This window comes from Epinephelus moara, chromosome 10 (assembly GCF_006386435.1).
Source record: "Epinephelus moara isolate mb chromosome 10, YSFRI_EMoa_1.0, whole genome shotgun sequence".
NCBI classification, from domain to species: domain Eukaryota; kingdom Metazoa; phylum Chordata; class Actinopteri; order Perciformes; family Serranidae; genus Epinephelus; species Epinephelus moara.
In genome coordinates, this window is record NC_065515.1 from 18,146,157 (window position 1) to 18,169,360 (window position 23,204).

General features: G+C 42.0%; 1 protein-coding gene across 1 annotated transcript; it reads left to right on the forward strand.

Annotated features, from left to right (window-relative positions):
* The first annotated feature begins 1,270 nt into the window (after positions 1–1,270).
* ppp1r2 (protein phosphatase 1, regulatory (inhibitor) subunit 2) lies at positions 1,271–21,690 on the forward strand. Its single transcript, XM_050054955.1, has 6 exons — positions 1,271–1,655; positions 11,762–11,869; positions 12,261–12,344; positions 14,944–15,047; positions 16,418–16,612; positions 19,180–21,690. Exons 1-6 carry the CDS (start codon positions 1,525–1,527, stop codon positions 19,197–19,199), a joined length of 642 nt encoding a protein of 213 aa, XP_049910912.1. The 5' UTR covers positions 1,271–1,524; the 3' UTR covers positions 19,200–21,690.
* Positions 21,691–23,204: the final 1,514 nt, after the last annotated feature.

Consider the following 23,204-nt stretch of genomic DNA (forward strand, 5'->3'; position numbering starts at 1 on the left):
CACCATGTTGCACTGTCATGCTTCTACAGTAGCCCAGAACAGACAAACCAAACACTGGCTCTACATAGGGACATTAATGTTTTCGTGTCAACCACTGTAGTTTACAGTTACAGAACTGCTTTATTCTATGTTTTTTTTTTAACTGTTTTAATCAACTGGTCCATTTCTTTTGGAAAGGAAGAGACCTCTGTGGTTAATTCAGCTCCCGGAAAAATCTCTTACACAATGAACTAGAGCACTCGGAGAGTGCAGACCTCCGCCCCAAGCAGCTCGGATTTCCCGCCATTTTATTATTTTATCCACTTCGCTTCAACAGATCACCACCAAAATTTTATCTTCTGTTCCTTGTGCCATTATCAACTTTTCCTGAAAATTTCATCAAAATCCGTTCAGAACGTTTTGAGTTATTTTGCAGACAAACAGACAAACAGACCAACGCCAGCGAAAACATAACCTCCTTGGCGGAGGTAATAATAATGCAGTCCTTACTGGGAGTTCACACTTTGCAAAAGAGATAAGTTTCAGCGAGTTGCAATCTGCAATCTACATTTTTGGGTTTACTTGACCTTATACTTTATTCTACATAACTAGACCTGTTGTCCTCATTCGTGGACACTTTTTTGTGCCACCTAGTGGTATGAGAGCTCAGTACACTTACCCGTGTAAAAACTAGATGGCAGCCATTTCTGTCAAGTCAGTCTGCAGCTGATCCTGACATCAAAGTGGACAAGGTCCAAAAACCTGATCACATTTTATGGTTGAAACTTGTTCATTCATGATAAATTATGTTTGTAATTTGATACGGCAACAAATTTGACTAATTTTAGCAACAGTAACAAGCTAAGACACCTACTTTATTACTGTCCATACCGTCAATTTGAGGACATTTAGACTTAAATATCATTGATAATATTTATTTTTTTCATACTTATCGGGTCCTACTCATCCCAAATAGCTAGGGGAAATTAAAAATGCAAACAAAACAAAAGTTCAGGTCTCAGGAGGTTATAATGAATGAAAACACCATATGCCTTCATGCATATTTTGTCCTCCTTCCCCTGCTGTTCAGCACAGAGTTTGGGTTCCTGCATTCATATTACTTAATAAAATACAAAATACTCTAAAAATACTACAGTTGTTGCATTCTACATTGTTTATGAAAACCTGCATAAAGACGCCTTCACGATGTTGAAATTTCCGAGCTCACAAAGACAGCATTTATAGGACAGTGTGAAATCTCGTTTCAAAATCTCGCGATATTGCAAGCATAGCCGACCCGCTAGTAGTGCTGTCGCCCCACCAGTCCTGGGAACAACAAACGGAGAGTAGACATGCTGAACAGCCAGTGCACATAGGATCCTGCATGGGTTTGCCCCGACTTTATGGAAGACCACTGAGTTATGACGGGGAGCATGCTTAAAACCGAACCTGCCGTTGGTTACTGAGTCGCAGAAATCACAGAGTCGGAATATCCGTTGAAGAGAAATAGTTGAGCCAGCCGGGTCTGACAGTCAGCGTGTGGGAATGGCAGCTCCCCGGCCGATAAAAGGCATCCTGAAAAACAAGAACACCGGGACAAACGTCAAATCGCTGCCCGATGAAGTACCACCAGACACCGCTGAACAAGCCCCCGTACTCTCGGAGGAAGACCAACAGTAAGTTTTTCTGCTTGGCTGTCGTGAGGCTGGTAGACAGGTGACGTTAGCTAGCTAAACACTTGTTAGCCTCTCGAACGTTAACGTTACTCCCCTGTCAGGCTAACTGACAAGTCACCGTTCGGCCGTTAATGTTAGTCACCACCGTGTGCTGTCTGTGTGAAAACTTTCTGGTTGTTTCCAGCGACTGTGACATTGTTTCTCCTCCCTGATAAAATCATAATGGTATGTGTAACCAAGAGCTAACGTTTACCGCCATGAGTCGGCTGTCAGGTTAGCTTGTTCGCTAGCCAGTAATGTCAGAGTCACGACAGGTAACACACATTGTTCAAATTCAAAACTCTTACCGGCGACTTGCTTAACTTTGTGGTGATTTAAAAATATGGGTACAAACGTTTAAAAGTGACGACCCTCAGGAAGCAACGACCATAATTGGGCAAATTAACACCAACCGTGTTGTCATGTGCTCCTCCATATAACGTTAACGTTGCGTTACATTAACGGTAACATTAGTTTGGTGCTTTAGCTTCCCTCTTTTAACACCTAGCACTACTTCAGTTTTCTGTAAGTTACAAACACTGACTGAAGATTTGTGTTCTGCAGAAAAAGATAGACACTGCTGACATTAAATGTAAGACAAACAGTGTACTGTACAGTCCATGGTCTGCAACAGGTCTCTGTAAAGTGTTTGAGATCTAGGCTATCACTGCTCATTTAAATGATGTGGAGAACACAATGATTATTGAACTTATAATGAATGAAAACATCACATGCCTTCGTGCTTTTTTGTCCTCCTTCCCCTGCTATTCATTAGAGAGTTTTTGTTCCTGCATTCATATTACTTTCTGAGATAGCCACAAAAAAGCCACATTTTAAGGCAGTGGTTTCTAACCTTTTTCCTTAAGGGGCCCATCCTGGCTCAGGGGTTGTCAATGTATATTACATTATAATAAATGCATAACAATAAGATGTACGACATCTATTGCACATCTGTCCATCCTGGAAGAGGGATCACTCCTCAGTTGCTCTTCCTGTGGCGTCTACCATTTTTTTCCCATTAAAGGGTATTTTTGGGGCAGTTTTTCCTCATCTGCTGTGAGGGTCCAAAGGTTAGAGGGATGTGGTATGCTGTGAAGCCCTCTGAGGCAAATTGTGATCTGTGATATTGGGCTTAATAAATAAAATTGAATAGCGATACAGAACAACTGACAAACTGTATCCAAACAGTTAATGTAACAGCTGCAGTTTGCGTAAAACTAGTGATTTGGTTGAATTTAAAGCAGGTGAAAATTGTTTCAGAGAGTTTTCCTCTTATTTGTAGGGACTTTTTTAATATGATTCTCTCTATTATATATTTTTACATACTTTTTTTTTTGTTTTTTTTTTACAAATTCAGTGTTTTCTTCTCCCTGATACTTTGCTGTTGTTTTAGCTTTTTATATTGTTTAAGCAGTTGTGTGGTCGGTTGGATGTACTGCTAAATTAACGGAAACAACATTGGAGAAAGCTTAAGGTAGCGAAATGAACATTTAGTTCTCAAGCAACAGCTCTGGTTGACGTTCCTGACATTCAACATGTGTTGTGTGATAAAACTGGTCATTTTAGCTTTGGTTGTTTGAACTGTATACATACAACTGTATACATTTCTAATGCAGGACAAGGCTGTAACATAAATAATTTCCCCTCGGGGATCAATAAAGTATTTCTGATTCTGATTCTGATTTAGGAGATAGTGAATACTCTGTTAATATAGTTTGTGTTCAGGTCTTCACCATGCCCATATCCGGTGAGATTTTGGGATATCTTTGATGATAATCCAAACCTTTCATTTAGTTTTCTTCACACCAGTGAAACAAATTCTGGGAAATAGACATGCTGTATATTTTTTAAAAGTTCTCTCACACTACTAGAAGGCCTTGTGACCCCCTGTGAATCTTTGGTGACCCCTAGGGTAGTTGGGACCCCCAGGTTGGGAGCCAAAGTTTGAGGGCATTGCGGTGTATTTGCTACGTTTTCATCCAAAAATGCTGAAATGTGTGTAACATAAAGACTTGACAGGCTTTTTATGAGTCACTGAGATTGTAATCAGTCTAAACCAGTGTCAGACAAAGCAGAGCTGGGTGTAACCCAAGTTATATTTCTAGCAACAAACGTTTGATGTTATATCTGATACTGACAACTGTGTTACAGACCCTCGCTGGCACTGACGCACCAGCCTGTGGTAAACAAGACTACTCTGATCTGATAAACGTACACCCACCTCTGCACTAATTCTTCAACAACCATCTCAACTGCTGTCAAATCTCACGCGTCCTGAACACATCTCACATGCCCTTTAGTTCATCCAGGGCAGGCTTGATGCTTTGTCAGAGGACACTGACCTTGCTCGGCATTCCATCCTTATGGTAGCCAAAATGATAGTTTGGCTCACTCCACTTGCAGTAAAGGACACCGTACTAAAATATCAAGCGTATTCAGTGGCAATGGAGACGCCTCAGACGAGGTCAAGAACATTAAAAGGGAAATAAGTTGGGGGTCTGCCAATAGTCCCACAGTTAAGGGCAGTGACACAGCTCCATGATGAACTACTGAGGTGCAGTTTGTGAGAGCTGGCCTGGGACTGCTAAATCAGCTCCTTTGCCATCCAATAGGTGCGCAGCTTCAGGGTCGGGTTGACAACATTTGGAAGTTGGTTTCTTTTTCTGGAGCCTTGCCTCCTCCTATGCATTGATATCATTAATACTGACACTTTGGCTGTGGCAGTGAGACATAACGCTTCAGATCACCTGTCCCTGTTAAGTCTTTCAGTGCTGTGCTCTCCCACAGCCACCTCTCAGTCTCCTCTCTGCCTCCAGGAAACTCTGGACACACACTGTTCCCTGAGATATGCTGTGCTGCTATTTAAAGGAGATTTGCAGACACAAGGGAGCCCCTTTTGCCACAGCATGATCGGTAAAAAGAAAAAAAAAGACTGCTAAAACTCAATTATGTATGACTTTACATTATCTGTATAGCTGTGGCACAATATAATGTGAAAGAAACACAATTCTGGATATTTTTAGCTATGTATGTCATCTGCGAACAGACCTGTAAGTAATTGGATTAAAAATGCCAGAGGGAAAAAAATGCACAAGGCTGCGCAGGAGGTTGTCCAGTGCTTTTTGTTTGAACGTTTCAAAGTGGCTTTGAGCAAGTGTTCCTTTACAAAGTACATCTGCTGCTTAAGAATACTATGAAGTACACAGTACAGCTGGAAAATATGAAGAAATGATATGATGTTAATATTTGATATTTTTGGCCAAATACCTTGATTTTGATATTGATGTTACAATGATATTGTTGGGTTGACTTTTGGTGCTTTCACAAGATGAATCTTTTCATAAATAATTATCAGTCATATGGATATAATGACCAGGAAAAGATAACATTTATGATATTATGGTATCCAAAATCGAAGACAATATCTATTCTCATTAAAAATAAGTACATATGAGGGCTTTACATGAACTGAATTCTGTCTGATTTACAGGGTGATGACTTGACACCACCCACTTGCCAAATGCTGCTAAATCTTTGACGCTAACTGGAGAGTCTGCCCACTGGAACAGTTGGCTTGGGCATTATCATCTGCTGAATCTATAAGTAGAGTCATGCGAAAAATTGCATGGTTATAGTGTGATGCTTTTAAACATTGATATCAACATGTATAATATAAGGCATAGTGTACAGTATTTTAAGAAATGATCAGATTTAGGATTATATTTGTTAATTCGGGATGTAAGCAGTCATTCTTTGTTTGGTTTAAGTTGAATATATACCAGCAGGTCTAAACACGAGTACCAATCCTCTCTGAGCGTCAGCTTGAGAAATTAGGCCATGGGACGGCAGTTATTAGTGAATTCAAGTCCCAACAGTGAATCGAGCTTTTTCTGTGTTGATACAAAAATAGTCTCTCTTTGAGTGACGAGGAAGTGGAGGAAAAAGAGTTTTCTGGAAGGATCCTGTGTGCAGCCATGCACTGAATAGAGAGGAGAACAAGGGACGACCATGCTGTGCCACGCTGCACCTGTCAGCTCTGAGTTTAAAGCAAATACATACACAATCATCAGTCTGTGTGATTACAGGGCTTACATGCTTTTAAAATCTGTACAAATGGCACAAATATTTTAATAACTTATTGTTTTCCTTTTAAATTTAGTTAGATTTTTTAGCTCTTTGCATTCAGTTTGATTGTGATTTTTTTTTCATAAGCCCCATGTCAGTGTAAGTCAGCATTTTTTGGATAGAAAAATGACCCTCCAATGTCATCCTTTGTCTACTATGCTAAAACTCTGACAGGTCTTGACCGCTCTGGCTCCGTGCATACTAATGAACTCTCTTGATGTGCTCTGTGTTTTATAGAATAACTTAAGATTGGCAAGCTTTATAGCTCCCCTTGTTCAGGACAGCAGTGCTCACAGTGGCCCTCATTTATGAACAAATGTACGACACAAAACTGGGCTTGTGGTCATTTCCACGCAAAGCTCGGCATTTGTCAATGTGGTCATGAGTGGAGGCTACGTTCAAATTCCATGACGGGTCTCAACTTGTGTACGCACGTTTGAGTGAGCGTAATAGAAATAAATACACCCCCCAACAGTGTAATTGACGATTCAGTGGCCAATCCTCAACACCCGATCATTTCTACGCTGTCACTGGTGAGATCAGAACTACACTACACTACCCTATCGTAACATTATTTCCGTGCTCAGATCTGTGCTGGTTTATACGTTAGTGTGATAAATGAGGGCCGTTGCGCTTGACAACAGCCGAAACATGTTTCCCTTCTTATCTTCTTTAATTGTGTGTAATTAATTATATTGCCCTCCCAGCTCGTTCTACAGTACCCAGATGATATTATAAACCAGCTCTACAAATTTGGTCAAACACCTGTCTATGTTTAAACAGTTCGGCTCCCTCCATAGATTTATAGGAAGAGCATGAACCCAGATTATAAAACTCAGTAGTTGCTATTGGTTACAGTCATCAGAGTAAGACTCTCTTGATACCTGTTAGAAATGTTTCCTACTTTTATTCAGTGGAGAGACAACCCCAACCTGCAGAAGTCAGCGTAACTAAAGCCTAGTTGGGCATTGTAAGGTCTTGGCCACTTTTTTTTAACCCATTAAGACTGTCACTTTTGTTATCCCTTCAATCACCCACTATTATTTAGTTAATAGTGATGTATGGGCCTCACACCCGGCCATATATAATTCATGGATGCTTCCATGAAACGTAATCTCTCCGCTGTCTTGCCAGCCTTATCCTGACTGTGTGATGGACAGTTTGACTGGCAGGCAGTGAATCTCAGATTTTCCATAATGTGGACAGAAAATTACCACTCGGACATTTTACCCTCCTGAGTGCGGGTCAGATGAGGTCAACTGTGGGCTCAGATTATTAATACAGTTTCTGTAGTGATGAGAAATGTCTGGAACTGATGTCAGAATCAACAGGTGTCTGAACACCTCTGGTCTACAGTGATAAAGAGCAGTAACTGCTTTAGGACAGCGCAGTAAAACTTATTACTTCCCTCTTTATTATCTCCTGTATTCTTGGTACAGAGGAGGGTACAATACACTGAACAATCATTTAAATGCAACACTTTTGTTTTTGCTCCCATTTTACACAGGTTTAAGTTAAAGATCTAAGACATTTTTATGCACTCAATATTTTGTAGCAAAGTTTTTAAAATCCATGTTCCACACCAGCTTCTTCACCTGCAACTTCGTCTGAAACCAAACCTCTGAACAGCTGATGCAACGATTGGTTTGCACAACTGAAGAATTTCTACATAAACCGTCAGAAACCGTCTCAGGGAAGCTCATCTGCATGCTCGTCATCCTCACTATGATCTCGACCTGACAGCAGTTTGTCATCGTAAAAGACTTGTGAGGATATGTGGTTGGTTGGATGTACTGCCAAATTAACGGAAACAACATTGTAGACAGCTTAAGGTAGTTAAATTAACATTCAGTTCACAGGCAACAGCTCTGGTGGACGTTCCTGACATTCAACATGTTGCGTTGTGTGATAAATTTTAGAGTTGTCTTTTACTGTGAACACGATAGGCTGTGCACAGTTGGTGTTCAGCATCAATCCAACCATTTTACCAACCGTTTTACTGTCCCTGAGTCTGAACACAGTGTAGAAACAGAGAAAAGGCATAAATGCAACAGTCTGTTATCTAAAACAGACGAAATAAGAGAGAATATTTGCGTAGCGTTCATTTTCATTTAGGTTTTCTTCGTCACAGTATAAAATCTGCTAATTCTACCTGCCTGGGGCCGCTGTTATTTTCACAGGACATTCATCTTCGGTAATGAACATGTTACTTGGTTGGAAGCAGTGGCACTCATGCATAGAGTCCATAGCATTCCTGGAATTTAAGCCCATGTTTGGTAGAAAGGTGTTTGAGCACTTTGCTAACATTTCAACCTTACATAGAATTATCATTTTACAGACATTACAAGCAACACTGTTGCTGTGTGTGTTTATAATATGAAGCAATGCTTTGGACTGTTTATTCCTCTACGTCATGACTCCTTGTTGCAAGTTCCTGGCAGAGTAGATGTCGGATTGACATCGTTTGGGAGCATGCAGCTGTCAGAATAACATGCTGGCATTGATAAAAGGAACTGAGGAGGTCGGAGCCATAGTGTTCTGATGGTCTCACAATTTGGAACCGGTTCTCTCCCATCACTACTCACTTTAGATTTGGACACCAAACAGTAACATAACTTGGAAGTGTAACAGTGGAAAGCCCCGTGCATTTTTTATAGAGGACGCCGCCTGTTATCCACATCATGACCTTACCATGACCCGTGATGTTGCCAGAGAATTCAGTGTGCAGTCCCTCCCTATTACTTTGCTTCAAATCTCCACTGATGCACTTTCTAATGTCTGGACTCATGACATGAGCTTAAGAAACTGCTTTTAACCCTAAATCTACTACTAGCCACTGCTGCCTGAGGAAGGAAAGAAGCAGTGATTTGCACGCCAGAAAAAAGCAGAAAACCTCAAATATGAAATAGTTAAAAAAAACAAAAAAAACAAAACAAAGTACATTCTACTAATTTTTGGTAAATATAGGGGACAGAGTTTAATAATGTTAACTTTCTTTGGCTGGGAAAGAGACACAGTTAAAATTGATAAGCACCTCCCCGGTGACTGGTACCAATTTCCTTTGCAGGCTTGATACAGTATATGGAAGCAGTATATTCTGTGCATTTGGACCAGCCAGTGTCTTGACTGTAAAACAAGGAGGGCTGTTACTGTTGGTGGGTTCAGTCAGTAACGGAGAGCACAGGGCTGGACCTTTCCTCACTACCCTCCAGCTATGCTACCTGATAGCACAGCTCAGCTCTCAATGATGACTCACTCTATTTAATGAGTTTCCCTGAAGCGTTATGTCGCCCGCCATTGACCACCCTGGACAGATAATCATCACATAAGAGATACAGCTCTATATTTAGTGTCTGCTAGTAGTTGTTTTTTTTTTTTTTTTCCTCTCACGGTGGCAGGTGCATCATCATTTCATTTCCGTTTTTGTGATGATTTGCTCTGAATGAGTGAGGGCACTGGAGTGGATTTAAGGGCAATTGCAGTTTGGCGGAAATAGAACACGATTGGCTGCTTCTGGGATGTGTTGTGTAACCGCACACTCTGTAGAGTGAAGCTCTACAGACTCATTAACGCCTAGCATCGTAACACACACACTCTTCCAGATGTTACTCAGAGCCCTGCGCTGATGACGTTTCTGGAGTGGTGTTTGTTTCTCAGATCTGAGGTTGCTTTAGCAAACGTTGATGAAACTGACTGTCATAGTGTTTTTTGATTTTACTCTCAAGGCAACGCTCTGCAAAAGAGATTATTTTCCTGTCTTGATGGAAAAGAAAACTGTCATCCTTGAACAAAGCCCTAACATTGATTATACAGTATTATATATTCTTATGATTCCCTGAACAAAACTATACTGCTGTATGGAGTATTTGCAGAGGAATCCACTCTCTTTACCATTTCTAGTTTTGCATTTGTTCCAGTTACGCAACCCCATCCAACAATTCTAATTTAATAGAATAAGTGTGCATGTTCAGAATGTTGGTCAAGGTCATTTTTATCAGGATGAACAACACTGGCCTATTTGCCGTCTGTTTACAGAGCGGTTTCTCAAACTGCTCGGCCACCTCGCTGCTCATAAGCAGGCCAGCAGCTCATTACAGTGCCAGTTCTCGTCACCTAATGTGCTTGAGTCTTGGCCAAATCCTTTTAAACTCGACTGAATTATTTGGTGCTCAAACCCATTTCTTTTTTTCTTTTTTTTCAGATGCCAGTCTCAACTAGGGCTGCGAAATTCCAGGATTACTCAACTTATAAACTTTACATGGGAAGCAGTGGGGATTTTGGGGGATTAAGGAGAATAAAATGGAAATATAAGGGTAATTTGTTCAAGCTGTGTTTACCATGTCATTTAAACAAACCTTTTACCATATTGCAAGCAGACATAATTGTAAATTGACTCTTCTAATAGGTAAAAAGTGTATAAAGGTGTATAAACCTCTATCAAGCAAAAATTGAACATAACAGCCTTCATGAATGTAGGACGTGTTGCCAGACTCTTATATCAGACTGTACTCATTTTAGCTAGGTGTACCTTAAACACTGGCAACTGAGTGTGCATCTGCCTTTTCATCCACTTATGTAGCTCTTAAGGCACATGCAAGCTTGTTAAATAAAGCTAAATACCAAAGGCAACTCATGAGAACCAGAGTTGGGTAGCATCCAGTGAAATCTACTTAGCTCAGCATCCACACCCAAATTGACTGACTTATTGACAAACCTCTGTGCGTGTACTTTGTGTCACTGTTTCCTGCATGTACTGAGGTTGTGCAGGCTACACCCATACTGCACACCCCTACTTTCCTTTGTAAGATGTTGTTTTTAGCGGAGGGTTTTTCCACATAGGACATTTAACTTGAGAGAATGAATTTGTTGTACTTCCTCTGATTTGCAGCTGTGGGACCTTAGGATGATTCCCTCCCGTTTAGTGTTTTGGGACAGAGAGAATGATGTGGTGTTTTTGCAGGGTCTGTGTGGCTCAGGTCTGTTTTTGAGTGAGAGGCGTAGGGGAGCTCTGCAGGCAGTGGATTTAGCGTCTCCCACCCCCTGCCTGTCTCCCCTGATACCCGACCTTTTGTTCCAAAGAGCAAGGTCAGGACTGATGTACAGCATCTTTGCAGGAGAGGCTTGGGAGAACAGAAGTGGTTTAACCCGTGCCCAGATAACTCCCATGAGCCCTTGGATTTATAGCTTTAGGTTTCAGCTGAGTTTGTGTGGAATTAAAAGGATAAAAAAGTGTGAAAGAAGAAGTAAACATTGTCCTAATGAGACAATGAAAACTGCTCAGGCTTACAGTAAACTAAAAAGAGAAGGGACCACAGAAACTAAATGTTACAACAAATATTTCCTCTGTCTCTCTCCTGAGCTATAATGGCAGGTGTTATCTCTTTATCCTCTCGAGCAAATGTCTCATTCTCTGCTGATTTAGTCTTTGCTTCTGTTCATTTCCTCCAAGGATTTGAAAGGGCAGCAAGGATTACAGTAATTTTGAACAGAAAGCCTGGGGGGAGCAACCAAAGGTGACACCATTTGGGGGATTTGGAACAGGTGTGTTTCAGAGAAGTGGGACAAAAATCAACTCTAGAAAAAAAAAAAAACAATCATATCAAATGAGACTGTTGTTGACTCTTGACCTTATTCATTCACAGCTGATCAGCCTTAGCCCTCACTCAGACCCTTACTCACATCCGTGATGGATTACCTCGACACGAAAGCAAATCCTGGAAGTCTTCAGAAATTGGTGCAGATGACATTTCCGGGCTTTTTCGCCTGCGTGTTCCCAAAATATGCAGTCGGAGTGCAAAGTGGGGCAGGTTCAGTCCTAGATTAAATCTGGTCGCTTGTTTCCCTGGAGGAATCTGTGAGTGGGTGGCTGGTGGTCCAAATGGAGCGTCTGTCCATTTAGCCCTCATTTTCTTCTCACTGTGTTTTCTCTGATCCTTTTACAGGAAGAAATCCCAGAAATGGGATGAGATGAACATCCTGGCCACGTACCATCCGCCTGACAAAGACTATGGCCTGATGAAGATTGATGAACCCAGCACACCTTACAACAGGTCAGACCCTTTTGTCAAATTTCCCTTTGTCACTTTCTAATTTCTAACACCACATCATTTATGCTTAAAATGATCGCAGACAGTTTGAGCTCTAACCCGTGCCAATGTAGGACAGTTGAGTTGGTGCGTGTCTCAGCAGGTTTGTAATCCAATATGCCAGGCTGCTGCAGGGAAGGTCACCCTCGTCACAGACCTTTCCTCTCTCTCTCTGGTCCTCTTTCCTGTCTACATTTTCCCTCTGTACTCTCCTTCCTCTCTACCCTTTATCCCCTCTGTCAGTTTATCTCCTTGGCTATCTGTTTGTTTATTTCCTGTCGTCCTTTCCGTGTTGATCCTCCGTCCCTTACCTCATTTTCAGCTTATCTTCATTCAGTTAATGTCTGTCTTTCAGGATGGTGGGCGACGACGATGATGAAGGGGCGCTGAGTGACTCGGACGGCCACGGTGGACTCACGGCTGACGACCTGGCATCAAAGTAAGAAATGGGAATGGAAGGAAACAAACCAAGTACAGAGGCAGAAAAGAAAGATGATTAGGTTTGGCTGCTGTAACAGCTCTGCTACCTTTTAATTTTTTATTGCGCTGTAGTTCCTGGTGCACTGCGTAGCTTTTTAGATTTTTAGTGAAGTAGAAATGTAACCTGGGAAAGGGAGAGAAATCATTCAGGCTCTCAGGTGTAGCCCAGATAGGCCACACCTGAACACACTCACCAACTTCCTTGTCCTCCATCAAGAATGTGTCGAAACAGTAACTGATAAGAGTGGATTTACTGTGCTGCCTCTGACGTCCTTAATACACGCAGTGACCACTTTACTGCAGCATGACACAGAGAAACATTTGGACAGCACATTATAAGACTGCAGTGCCAAAAAAGTTGCAATACTGTTGATGTGGAACATTGTTTTACTACGGTGGCCGACAAGGGCAAAAGAAAAATTCAACAACAGAAAGGTGCTGCGAATGAAAATGAAAAAATGTGCTGCAGAAAGCCAAAACAATACATTAACAGCAAACACACTGCAAATACAAAAAATGATGCAACGTCAAAAACACACATACCCCAAAAATGTGTCAGAAAAACGCTGCATATCTGGTCACCACAACTAGAGTTCTCCAGGCCTCTAGGGGGAGCGCTAAGTGGAACGCCAGCGTGATGCTAATGCTAGCTACCTAAATCTGTCACTCATTTATAATATTGTAAAAGGCAAAACGTATAAGAAGAATATGTACCTTTTTTCATCACCTGTTTGTTCCACTTTTCTCCCCACACACTGTCTTGTCTGGTCTCTCTCCTCCACTTGAAATCAAGTTGTTCCACATAGCACAGCTTCATTGTTTTGGCGTTGTTTCTGAACCTTCTGCATGTTTCTCTAAATGAAAATGATTTGGACCATTGTAGCATGTTTGCCCTTTTGGCCACTGCATCTTTTGCAGGAAATACATGAATCAGTTTATCCCCAGACTTAATATTCTTACCTTTTATATTTTGGGATGAAGATAGTTAGTTGTAACCTCCCAGTTGGTGATGGTGTAATAGAGCAGCTGCTCAGCTGCAGGCTCCAGGACAGAGTTGTCCAGGCAGAAAGTTGTGTACGCACAGACACGCACGCACACACAGGATACAGACAGTGGGCAGTTTACTCACTCCCAGACTGCACTGCTGCCTTTGACAGTGCCCCGGGCTGGGTTTACCAAATGCATCTTGACAAACTTCTTCCTTTTTTTTTTTTAACTGAAAGAGAGTCAAGCTGAGAGAACCTTGGTAAAGGTCAGCGCTATGCCCCAAACTACGTTATATTTAGCGTGTCCTCAGACTGCTCTCTGAGCCGACAGTCGTGTGGCTCACTGCAGGTCTGTTCAGTCAGTGGTGGGAAAAGTACTAATGGGGACATGTCCTAATATGATTGTGGAATTAATTTCAGTTTGTTCTAAGTAGGAAACACACCTGTAAAAATGCACATCTCCATTTTGTGTTGTGCATAAGACACACAGAGAGGTTAGTGGTACGCTCACTGTGTTTTTGTTGGTTTTCCTGGAAATGCTTCCTGCATTTTTACTCTCAGCAACACTAGCCCATAGACAAACAATGGGTTTCAGGGTGTTTCTGGGTGGCAACTTGACCCTCTTCCTGTGTAGAGAAATGTGTATCTTCCACTCAGAGCTGTCTTCTGGACGGCAGCGGGAGCTTGAGAGGTGAATTTGCTGTGGGCCATCACGCTTACGTAAGCGCATTGATGCAGCCATGGGATGAGCTAGTTTGAGTTTGTGCACCACAGAGAGGCTAGTGATCAGCTCCAGGCTTGCAAGTCAATTAGCCGCCTTTGTTTACTTCCACACAGAGCGCCTTCCATTGTTTTACGCTAAACCCTGCAGACAGTGAAACAGCTGCTCTTTTCCTCTGTCCTCTTGTTGTTTAATCTCTCCAATACTCACTCTTACTCTGTTCTCTCATCCATCACTTTTCTTGGATTTACTTCCCTCATCTCAAATTCACAGCATCAATCACACCTTCTCCTTCCCTTCCTGTCCGTCTATACCCGCCTCAAGTGTCTGATACCATTACTGGTGCATTTTGAAACTGTAGGGAAATCGACTGTCTCCTTTGTGGGTGAATCGGGCCAGTTGGTTGGCGAGCAGTAGTACAGTAAATGGGAGCCTCCCTGGGGCAGTTGCACCGATTCACTACCATTCGCTGAGCCGTAAACCATTATTCATTTTGTCCTCTGCTGTTAGCGCTCTCTGCGAGTGTGAGAGATGGAGATAGTAACTCTTGTTATTTTTGTCTTCATGCTCGAGTACTCGCACACGCTTGCATCTCTTCACTCTCGCTGTGCCTACTCTCTCCTCCCCCTCTCCTAATATCTCTCCATCTGTCTTTCTCCTGTTCCTGCTGCCCTCCTTAAAAACCTTTTCAGAAGTTTTTTTTAATATTGACTTCAGGAGGAGCTGTTGTTGATCTCCTGTTTCTATTTGTTCACATGCTCGTTTATCATGGTCAATATTAATTAAATAAATTAATGTCCTATTAACTTATTTCTTGTCCCTTCCTGTCTGTTTTTTACCGTCTTTTCAAGGCTGGTGGCAGCTGAGGGCTCAGAGCCTCGCTTCATGAAACAAGAGGAAGAAGAGGAAGAGAGCAGCGAGGAGGAGGAAGAGGAGCTGACTCCTGAAGAACAAGGTAAACATGGAGATGCTTTTCCTAATTCACAAAAGGACTGTGCAGCTCTTGCAGTCGCTAAAACTGCACAAATTACGCAAAAAGAAACTGCAATTCTAAAAAGGTGAAATGCACAGAAACTGCGCAGCCAAGCAAATAGCATCATGGTGCTCCTGTGCTATTTGCATGTGTTAAAATTACGTAACATGCATACATCTGGCACAAAACTATCCCCTTTTAATGCAACTTAGCCTCAAAACGGTTGAATATACAAAGATCAGCGCTACAGGAATAGCTACATGCAGTTACAGTGAAATTATTAGCATCTTCAGTGAGTTGGTGGCACCTAAAGTAGACTGACAGACGGGAATATTAAATACTAAAAAATCACGTTAAAATTCCTTGCCTGGAGTCGGAGGAATGCCTCTGCACCTTGTTGGTCAGGGCCTGTTTTCTATTTGTCTCTGCCATTGTTCTGCCTACTGTGTTCTTTATGCAAAGGAAACATTTATACCTTGCCACATGGATAATGTTAGACACAAAAAAGGGACAAATTGCACTCAGCTGCAAAAATTAATGGCCGTCTTTTTGCCCTGTAATATCAGTAAGCGCAACATCCCTTGTGTCAAGGACCTCGGGACAGGGCAGATAGCAGTTGCAAGTGATGCCCAGTTAATGGCTCTGTCAGTGTTCGTAATCCGTTCTTTGTAAACTCGCCCTTCATTATAATTATATCATGATATCCCAGTGTTCACCTGTTTATTTTTACCTTCCACCTTGATACAAAGTGTCCTCTGCAGCTGTGAGGGTGACTAAATGCAGAGTGACAGCCCACGGTGAAGTGCTGGTGGAGAGGGATCTGTTTTGGAAAGGGCTCCAGTGTTCTGTGTGCTCTTTTTAAGACACACTCATGCTGTGTCAGTATGCTTTTGACTGTACTCTGACCTTGCCCGTCTATGTGCACACCTTTCCCTCTTTCTCTCTGTCTCTGATACAGAAATGTGAGATGAGTTGCATAGCCACACACACACACGTAGAATTTTAACAGGTTTCTGTGCTTTTTTCTGTTTCACATTTATATCCAAACTATGCAGGTAGAAGCAAGAGAACAGTCAGGAAAGTGCAAATCTGATCGATATAATCCAACTGCAGAGCTGTGGCCTCAGCAGTTTTAGATATGCCAACTTGTGCTACCCATAGGAACATTTTAAAATGAGCTTTAGAGCTGCAGATGATTCAGGTTGATGAGAATGTAGGAATGGCACACTCTGAGCAGATAATACTTTGTTTTAGTAGTAGTAGTAGTATAGCAGCTGTATAATTAACCACTCTAAATTCTGCATGTTGCTTTTGACATATTAAAGTGATTTCAAATTTGTCCCCCTCTGCAGCCAAAAAGAAGCATTTTCAGATGATGAGGAAGATGCACTACAACGAGGGCATGAACATCAAACTGGCCCGCCAGCTCATCGCCAGAGAGCTCGAAGATGACGAGGACGCAGACGAAGAGATGACGGACGACACAGAAGAGCCGAGGGAGGACGCGGAGGAGACGGAGGAGATCAGTGTTGACCCACCACAGGAAGGTAAGGACAGGGAGGCTGTGTCGCTACTGCGCACGACCAGATGAATAATTTGGACAGTTTCCAGGCCAACAGTTTTCCAGTACGCATTAAGAGGCGTAGTGGGTGTAGTACACCTTGGAAAATACAGCTAAAGTGAAGAGGTTCAGAAATAATGGGCTTGCACACTGATGCACGCCATCAGTGTGGATGTCATTGGATTAAACAGTTGGCTGCTGTTGGTTTGTGCCACCCTGTGGTTCAGTTACTCCCAAAGCTGTGCATCAGGAGGTCACAGTGTTTTTAGATGAAGTACTGTTACATCACATCCTGTAATGAGCACAATGGGTCATATTGAAGGATTTGTCTTTATTAATGACTATTGCGGCTTCCAAATATGTTCAGAATACCCGCCCACAGACGCCATAACAGGAGATATGATGAACTCACTGTTTTCGGTTTAGTTTTACTCACTGTTTGATGATCCAGGTGCGTCGGTTGGTTTTAGAGTTGACTGATTTGCAGGATGTGTGGAGAGTTGCAAGATGACGCTATGAACTGATCTTGACTGTCGCGTTCAACAAATGAAGACAAAAATCCCCAAACAAACATTTCCCAAATAAACAGGCCTTTTCAGTGGGGTATCAATAGACTTCATCAGACAATAAAAACTAAGATTACCCAAAAATATGGCGGTTAAAGACTGTAATCCTAAAGCATCTTCCACGCTCCACACTTGCTTAAACATTTGCACCTTAATTACAGGTTTCTGAAATGCTGGGTCAGGTGGAGCATTAAAGTGACTCAAAAAATGACTTGCCAGAAATGTCTCTAACAATGACGCACTGATTTGATTTTTAATTTTATCCTTTATTAAAACAAACAAAAACCAATTGGGATAAAAATCTCTTTTCAGTGGTGACCCGGCCAAGAAGGCATCATAGTTACGATTACATACATACAACAGTTAAGCAAAAGTTTGTGGTAAGGACTTCGGTTAACGTTGCTTTAAAACTGATTAGAGAAATTATTGAGTCTAGATTGAATCTAGCCTGCAGACTCATAAGTACAAGTTAAACTTGTAGCATAGTACATGGGTAACCTGTCTAGAATGGCCTTGTACATTTAAATACACCAGTGCTGCATCCTGCACTTATTATGTGAGCACCATCTGACCAGATTGTACAGTGTGCAGTGATGAGTCAGGTAGAGTTTGAAATATGTCTCAAAGCCACATGATAAAAGCAGCAAGAGACCTGAGTTTCTTGGTTAGAGTTCCAATTTGACATTTGAAGTAGAGATCAGTGTCCAACCAAATGCTCAGATATTTATAGTTATAGGGTGCAAATAACACCCTGATCTGCCCTGATCCTCTTTGGGCATGTCTGCCTACTAATATTTCATAGCAAAAAATAGTCAGAATAAAGACTGGCTCCTGTAATAACTCTTTGTGCACTAATTAGTTCTTTAGGGATGTCCGCTATCAGTCGACCTAACAATTAAACATTGCTACCCTTGCTGGTTGGTACCAGAAATACTAGTCAGTTGAAGTTATTATTTAGATACCAAAAGGAAAACGGGCAAATGCAAGACTAACTAGTGGCTCTGACCATCAACAGCTTTTCCTTTCTCTCTTTTTCACACTCACAGACACACGTGAGCTCTTTAACTGAATGGATGGAACTGTGTGCATGTGATCGATACAAATCCACAGCTGTCCGAGGAACGCTTAAACCAGTAGTTCCCAACCGGTCCAGCCACAGGGTCCAGATTTTTCCTCAGTCTGTTTTTCATGGTCCACACAGTTTAATACATTCAGCGTCACACTTGGACATGTCGTCAAGCTAGTTTGCTGTCTCTGTCAATTAGGTGTCTACTAGTCACTCACTCCACAGCAGGAAACAGCACTTCAAAATAAAAGCTATGTGCACACCCATGCATGAGTTACAGCGTAAGTCTGAGTGCGTTCTTGAATCTAGGAGTCGGAACGTGATATATATATATATATAGTAAATAAAAATTATTTTTTAAGTGCTTTTAAGTGAGTTGTTGTTGCCACACATTTCAGCTGCATTTAAGATACAGTTTGGTTATTAAATATTGTGACTGACGATTTCAAATGGCTCATATAATTTGCACAGTATTTTTTCAGACAATGTTTGACCTCATAGAGTGTTCATACTTTCAAACTTGTGTTTTAATATCAGGAAAACTAGTCACTAGGAACATCCTTAGTTAAAATATACGACTGAGTTTTCAGTTTGGGAAATAATGTGAGAATATAGATTCCAGACAAAGTGTGTGTGTGAACCCCAGAGGAAGCATCAAAAGTAAAAGAGCTGTAGCTTGAATGAAACACATGTACGTCACTGGAGGGCAAAAACAAACTTTGTGATACTGCAGCAGACTAAGTACTGAAGACATGAGGCTCGATGTCGAGATGTAACCCATTTTTAATCACGAATCTGCTCAGTTTCCTCCAGCTACTCTCTTTGGAGGATCAAAGAGCAGAGGAGAAATTGGGGAATATCACATTTCTGTCTTTCTGTTCTCACGTCTGTCTGCTCTGTTTTGTCTCCTTTGTTCTGCAGCTGACTCTCTGGACTCGTAGATGAGGCTTCTCTCTCACCTTCATCCCCGGCGTGTCGGCTCCAGATCCAGACAGACAATGCCACTGCGCTCTGTGTCTCTAACGCCGGGCCACACAGCAGACACCGCTTTCACCACTCAACAGCTAATAACCTCCCGGTCACCTGTCTCTGTCTCCACTGTTCCTTAGGACTGTGCAATATAACCTTCACTCTGGTTTCTAACTCCCTGAATCAGTACAACACACAAGAGAAGACTGTTGCTCCTTCCTCCTCCTCCTCCTCCTCCTCCTCCTCCTCCCCCCGTCTCCTGTTGCCAAGAACTTCCCCCTCCTTCCTCGTCTGGACTGCCATGGCACTGAAGAATATGTGATTCTGACCCTGAAAGAAGGATCAAGGCCTTGTAAAAAAATTTAAAAAAAATAAAACACTGCTGGATACCAGGACTCCCGTCTGGCCGCTCCACAGTCCGTCTGCAGGCCACAGAGCCAGTACGTCAGCCCTGGAGGCAGCCAGGGGAAACCCCACAGCCTCACTAAAGGCATATCTGAGACATGACGACAGCGCTATACTGGGTGCACTAAAGACGGCTTTTATTTGTGTTTTGCTTCGTGACCCACCGCTCTGTTGCTTTTTCTTTCCTCCTCGAGTGCATAAAAGTTGGACACCGTGACGACCAGTTAGGTTGTCTTTGCTTTTTACCTGGTAATTCAGGTAGGAATAGTACGAAACAACTGGACCTACGTGATCTAAATTCCAAATTTGACATCATAAACCAACAATGCAAACCATGAATTGACACACGTGTGCTGTGGTGTCTCACTCTGACACTTGCAGTCAACTGCATGGCTTTGTGCTTCAAGTCAACAACAGATTTTTCAAGCATTACGCTTCTTATTTACTCTCTACAAGCAAGAACACTACACCAAACCTCATTTACAATTCTGGCAATTTAAAAAAAACATGTATACCTCATGGATCGAGACCGTAGGCCTTTTTTAAAAATTGAATCCACTGATGAATTTGGCGTTTAAGTTATCTATCAAGAGACATTTTTATTAGTTGAAAAAAATCACAGTTTAAGTTCATTTGTGGAGGAAGACTGCAGGACATGTTGGTAATGAACATTTCAAAACGTTTAGTGAAGACTGAGTCAGAGTTTTCCTGGCTGTAAGGTAACGAAAATTGGCACTTAACCTTTTTATGTCTTGAAGATAGCAGGAGGGACGGCGTTGAGGTCCCGCAGCACGTGCTACTGATTAACAGGACAGTGTCCCGTCTGTGACAAGTTACGGTTACAAGCACCAGGCGCTTCTGTAGATCTGACAAAGAAACAACCACTCACTGTGCTCTCGCTCAGATGATTTGTGTAGTTGAGTTGTCAGAGCATGGAAACGTCACCAGACCTTTCTGAGGAAGGTGCAGTCATTGATTTTGTGTTAAATTCCTCGCCTAGCTCCATCACGCTTGATTTAACGTTGTCAGGTCTACTGAAGTGTCCTGTACGACGCAGCTTGGGAATGTCAAAGAAAGAGTTGTTATTAATGCTACTGACTTTAGTTCAAGCAGATGTTGGCAGCGGAGTTAACCACTATGGCTTATTGGAGGCATTTCAAGGATTTTTGTGATGTCCGGGGTTCCTGCGAGTGTCGGGAAGTGACGAACAAGTCTTAAAAAAAATGTTGGATTTGAAAGTTGTTGACTGTCAGTTTCCGGGGGCTTTACCTCGGCTACACTGTGTGGCGTCACGAGGGAGAGTCGAACGAAGCACCGTGAGGAAAGGTGTGTGGGAACCCTGAGTATGTCTTGTGTTGTGATCTCTTAATTTTTCTTCTGACCCTTTAATTCCTCACTGTGATTGAAAGTGTTGAGCTCTGTATTATGGATAACAAAAAGACCTACAGTATGACTTCTGCAAACGTCCCTTTGCAGTTTAATTTGTTCTCGTAGTTTAGCATTTGGTGGCGTTTTTCTCTCCGTGATAGAGGATAAAGCAACTTCCTTTTCGGCCATTTCCACCAACCGACAAGCTCACATTATTGTAGAGAAACAGGAGTGTGTGTGGAGATACCGATTTGACATTATGTTCACTGAATTTGAACAGAGAAGCTAAGACGATCGGTTAATGTTCTCACTCAAGACAAAAGGACACAGTCCTCCAAACATGACTGACATGATCACCCCGTAGGTGGTTATTACCTGTCGAATGTGCCTCTTATGTATTTATGTACATGTGTGTAAAATGAACAGGCTATGCTTCATGTCGTTGTTTTTTCTTTCGCCTCACATGTCCACTGTCTGGCTTTTTGTTTGTGCACCTCCTCTGCCCTGTTGGGTTTGTTTTCTTACGATGACAGACTGTTAAATAAGCACTGAGTGTCTGTCTCAAAAATGACGTGGGTGCTACATCCACGTGTTTTTGTATTCCCGGTTTGCATGTCCTCTACCATCAGACTGTGTGTATTCTCTTTTGATTTTGTCTCCGATCATTAAACAGATGTTGTTAAGAACTAGTATCTGTCGTGGTGTGTGTTTGATCTGAGGAGTCGGATGCCTAAAAGCTGAATGATGCAGAAAATCTGTCCGACGCTGTCTGAATGATTCAAGTCTCGAGAGGCCTGGAGGTACAGTTTTTCTCCTCGCACAAACTTTCTCTCTTTTACAACAACCTGATTTTTGTTTTCTTCTTTTTACTTGTCACTCATTGACGAAAATGACGAGCCACTGCAGGTGAACTTGACCTCCAGTCTGTGATCATCATCTGCCAAACAACAACAGCAACAAAAAAAATCCACATTTTTAACATAGTTTTATGCAGCCAGTCTATTTGAGTACCTGTATTTTAAAGGAGCGTGTAGGAGAACTGTGATGGCCGACGCGAAAACATGAAGGGTTCAATCTTGAGCCAGTTTGATTTGTCCACTCTAGCCCTGCGTTCCAGTACCCATACTACCATACTATTTAGTATGCCAGAAAAAGAATTAGTGTGTCCCAATACATAGTATGTCAGATGCAGTATGCCAAAAGTACCAGGATATTCTACTACATCCGGTCATATTTCGCAGTATGCATGTCAGCATGCTTCTTTGGCCATTCTGACCCACAATCCTTTGCGCAGCGGAAGTTACGTCGCACTGACTGAGCTGCGTGTACAACCAACGCCCACACTTCCTTTCATACACTACATATTAGGACTGCAATGATCTGATTATATACTGTCACATATACAGTTTTGCAAGAACACAGTTACAACATTCAACTTTATTGTGATTATAGTATAATCAATGTTAGGGTTCAACTATGACTACAATATAGAAGATTCTACCAGTACAGGCAGTGGTGTAAGTGTGGTATAAATAATGAATGAATATGACTAAATATGAATACACTATGGGCCAGGTGTGAGCAGTATAGACTAGTAAATATATAAATAGTAAAAGTCAAATACATATTAAGTAATGTAGTAAGAATGTGCAAGTATGTTACACTACAAATAAAAGTAATGTGAATGTAAGGCTGCTTCACGTGCAGACAGAATATAGTGCCAGCAGCTGCATAGCTGTAAATATATTTAACAACAAACATCTGCCAGCAACAGAGAGCTATGTGTGAAGGGGGTTAATATGCCTACTGGTGACTAGTTCAATAGACAGGTCACTAATAATAGGCTTGGAACTGTTTACGTGAACACGTCAGTTTATTAGAAACAACAACATACATTACGACATAACAGCAACAGAGCTCTCCGGCACCTCCGACGGTATGCACGACTCTGGCGAGCTCGACGAGAGGAGATTTGCTGCATCTCCGAAGTACAGCAACACAAAATATTCAAATGTGGCGCTACGGACGGCGGCGGAAGTGAGCAAGAGGGTCGGAGTTCAGGGAGCGATGTGATGGCGGATGTAGTGTGTCCCAATAGTATGCATACTGCATACTACACTACATACTTTTTAAGGGCAGCTGCAGTACATACTAAAAGTATAGTAGTAGTGCGATTTGGAACGCAGGGCAGGCTACTGTGGAAA

Bases quoted from the DNA above. Each gene is read 5' to 3' on its own strand.
- ppp1r2 (XM_050054955.1), top strand. From the start codon at position 1,525: ATGGCAGCTCCCCGGCCGATAAAAGGCATCCTGAAAAACAAGAACACC. The intron at 11,870-12,260 runs GTCAGACCCTTT...TCTGTCTTTCAG, and splicing joins CCCAGCACACCTTACAACAG to GATGGTGGGCGACGACGATG. The intron at 16,613-19,179 runs GTAAGGACAGGG...TTTGTTCTGCAG, and splicing joins TGTTGACCCACCACAGGAAG to CTGACTCTCTGGACTCGTAG.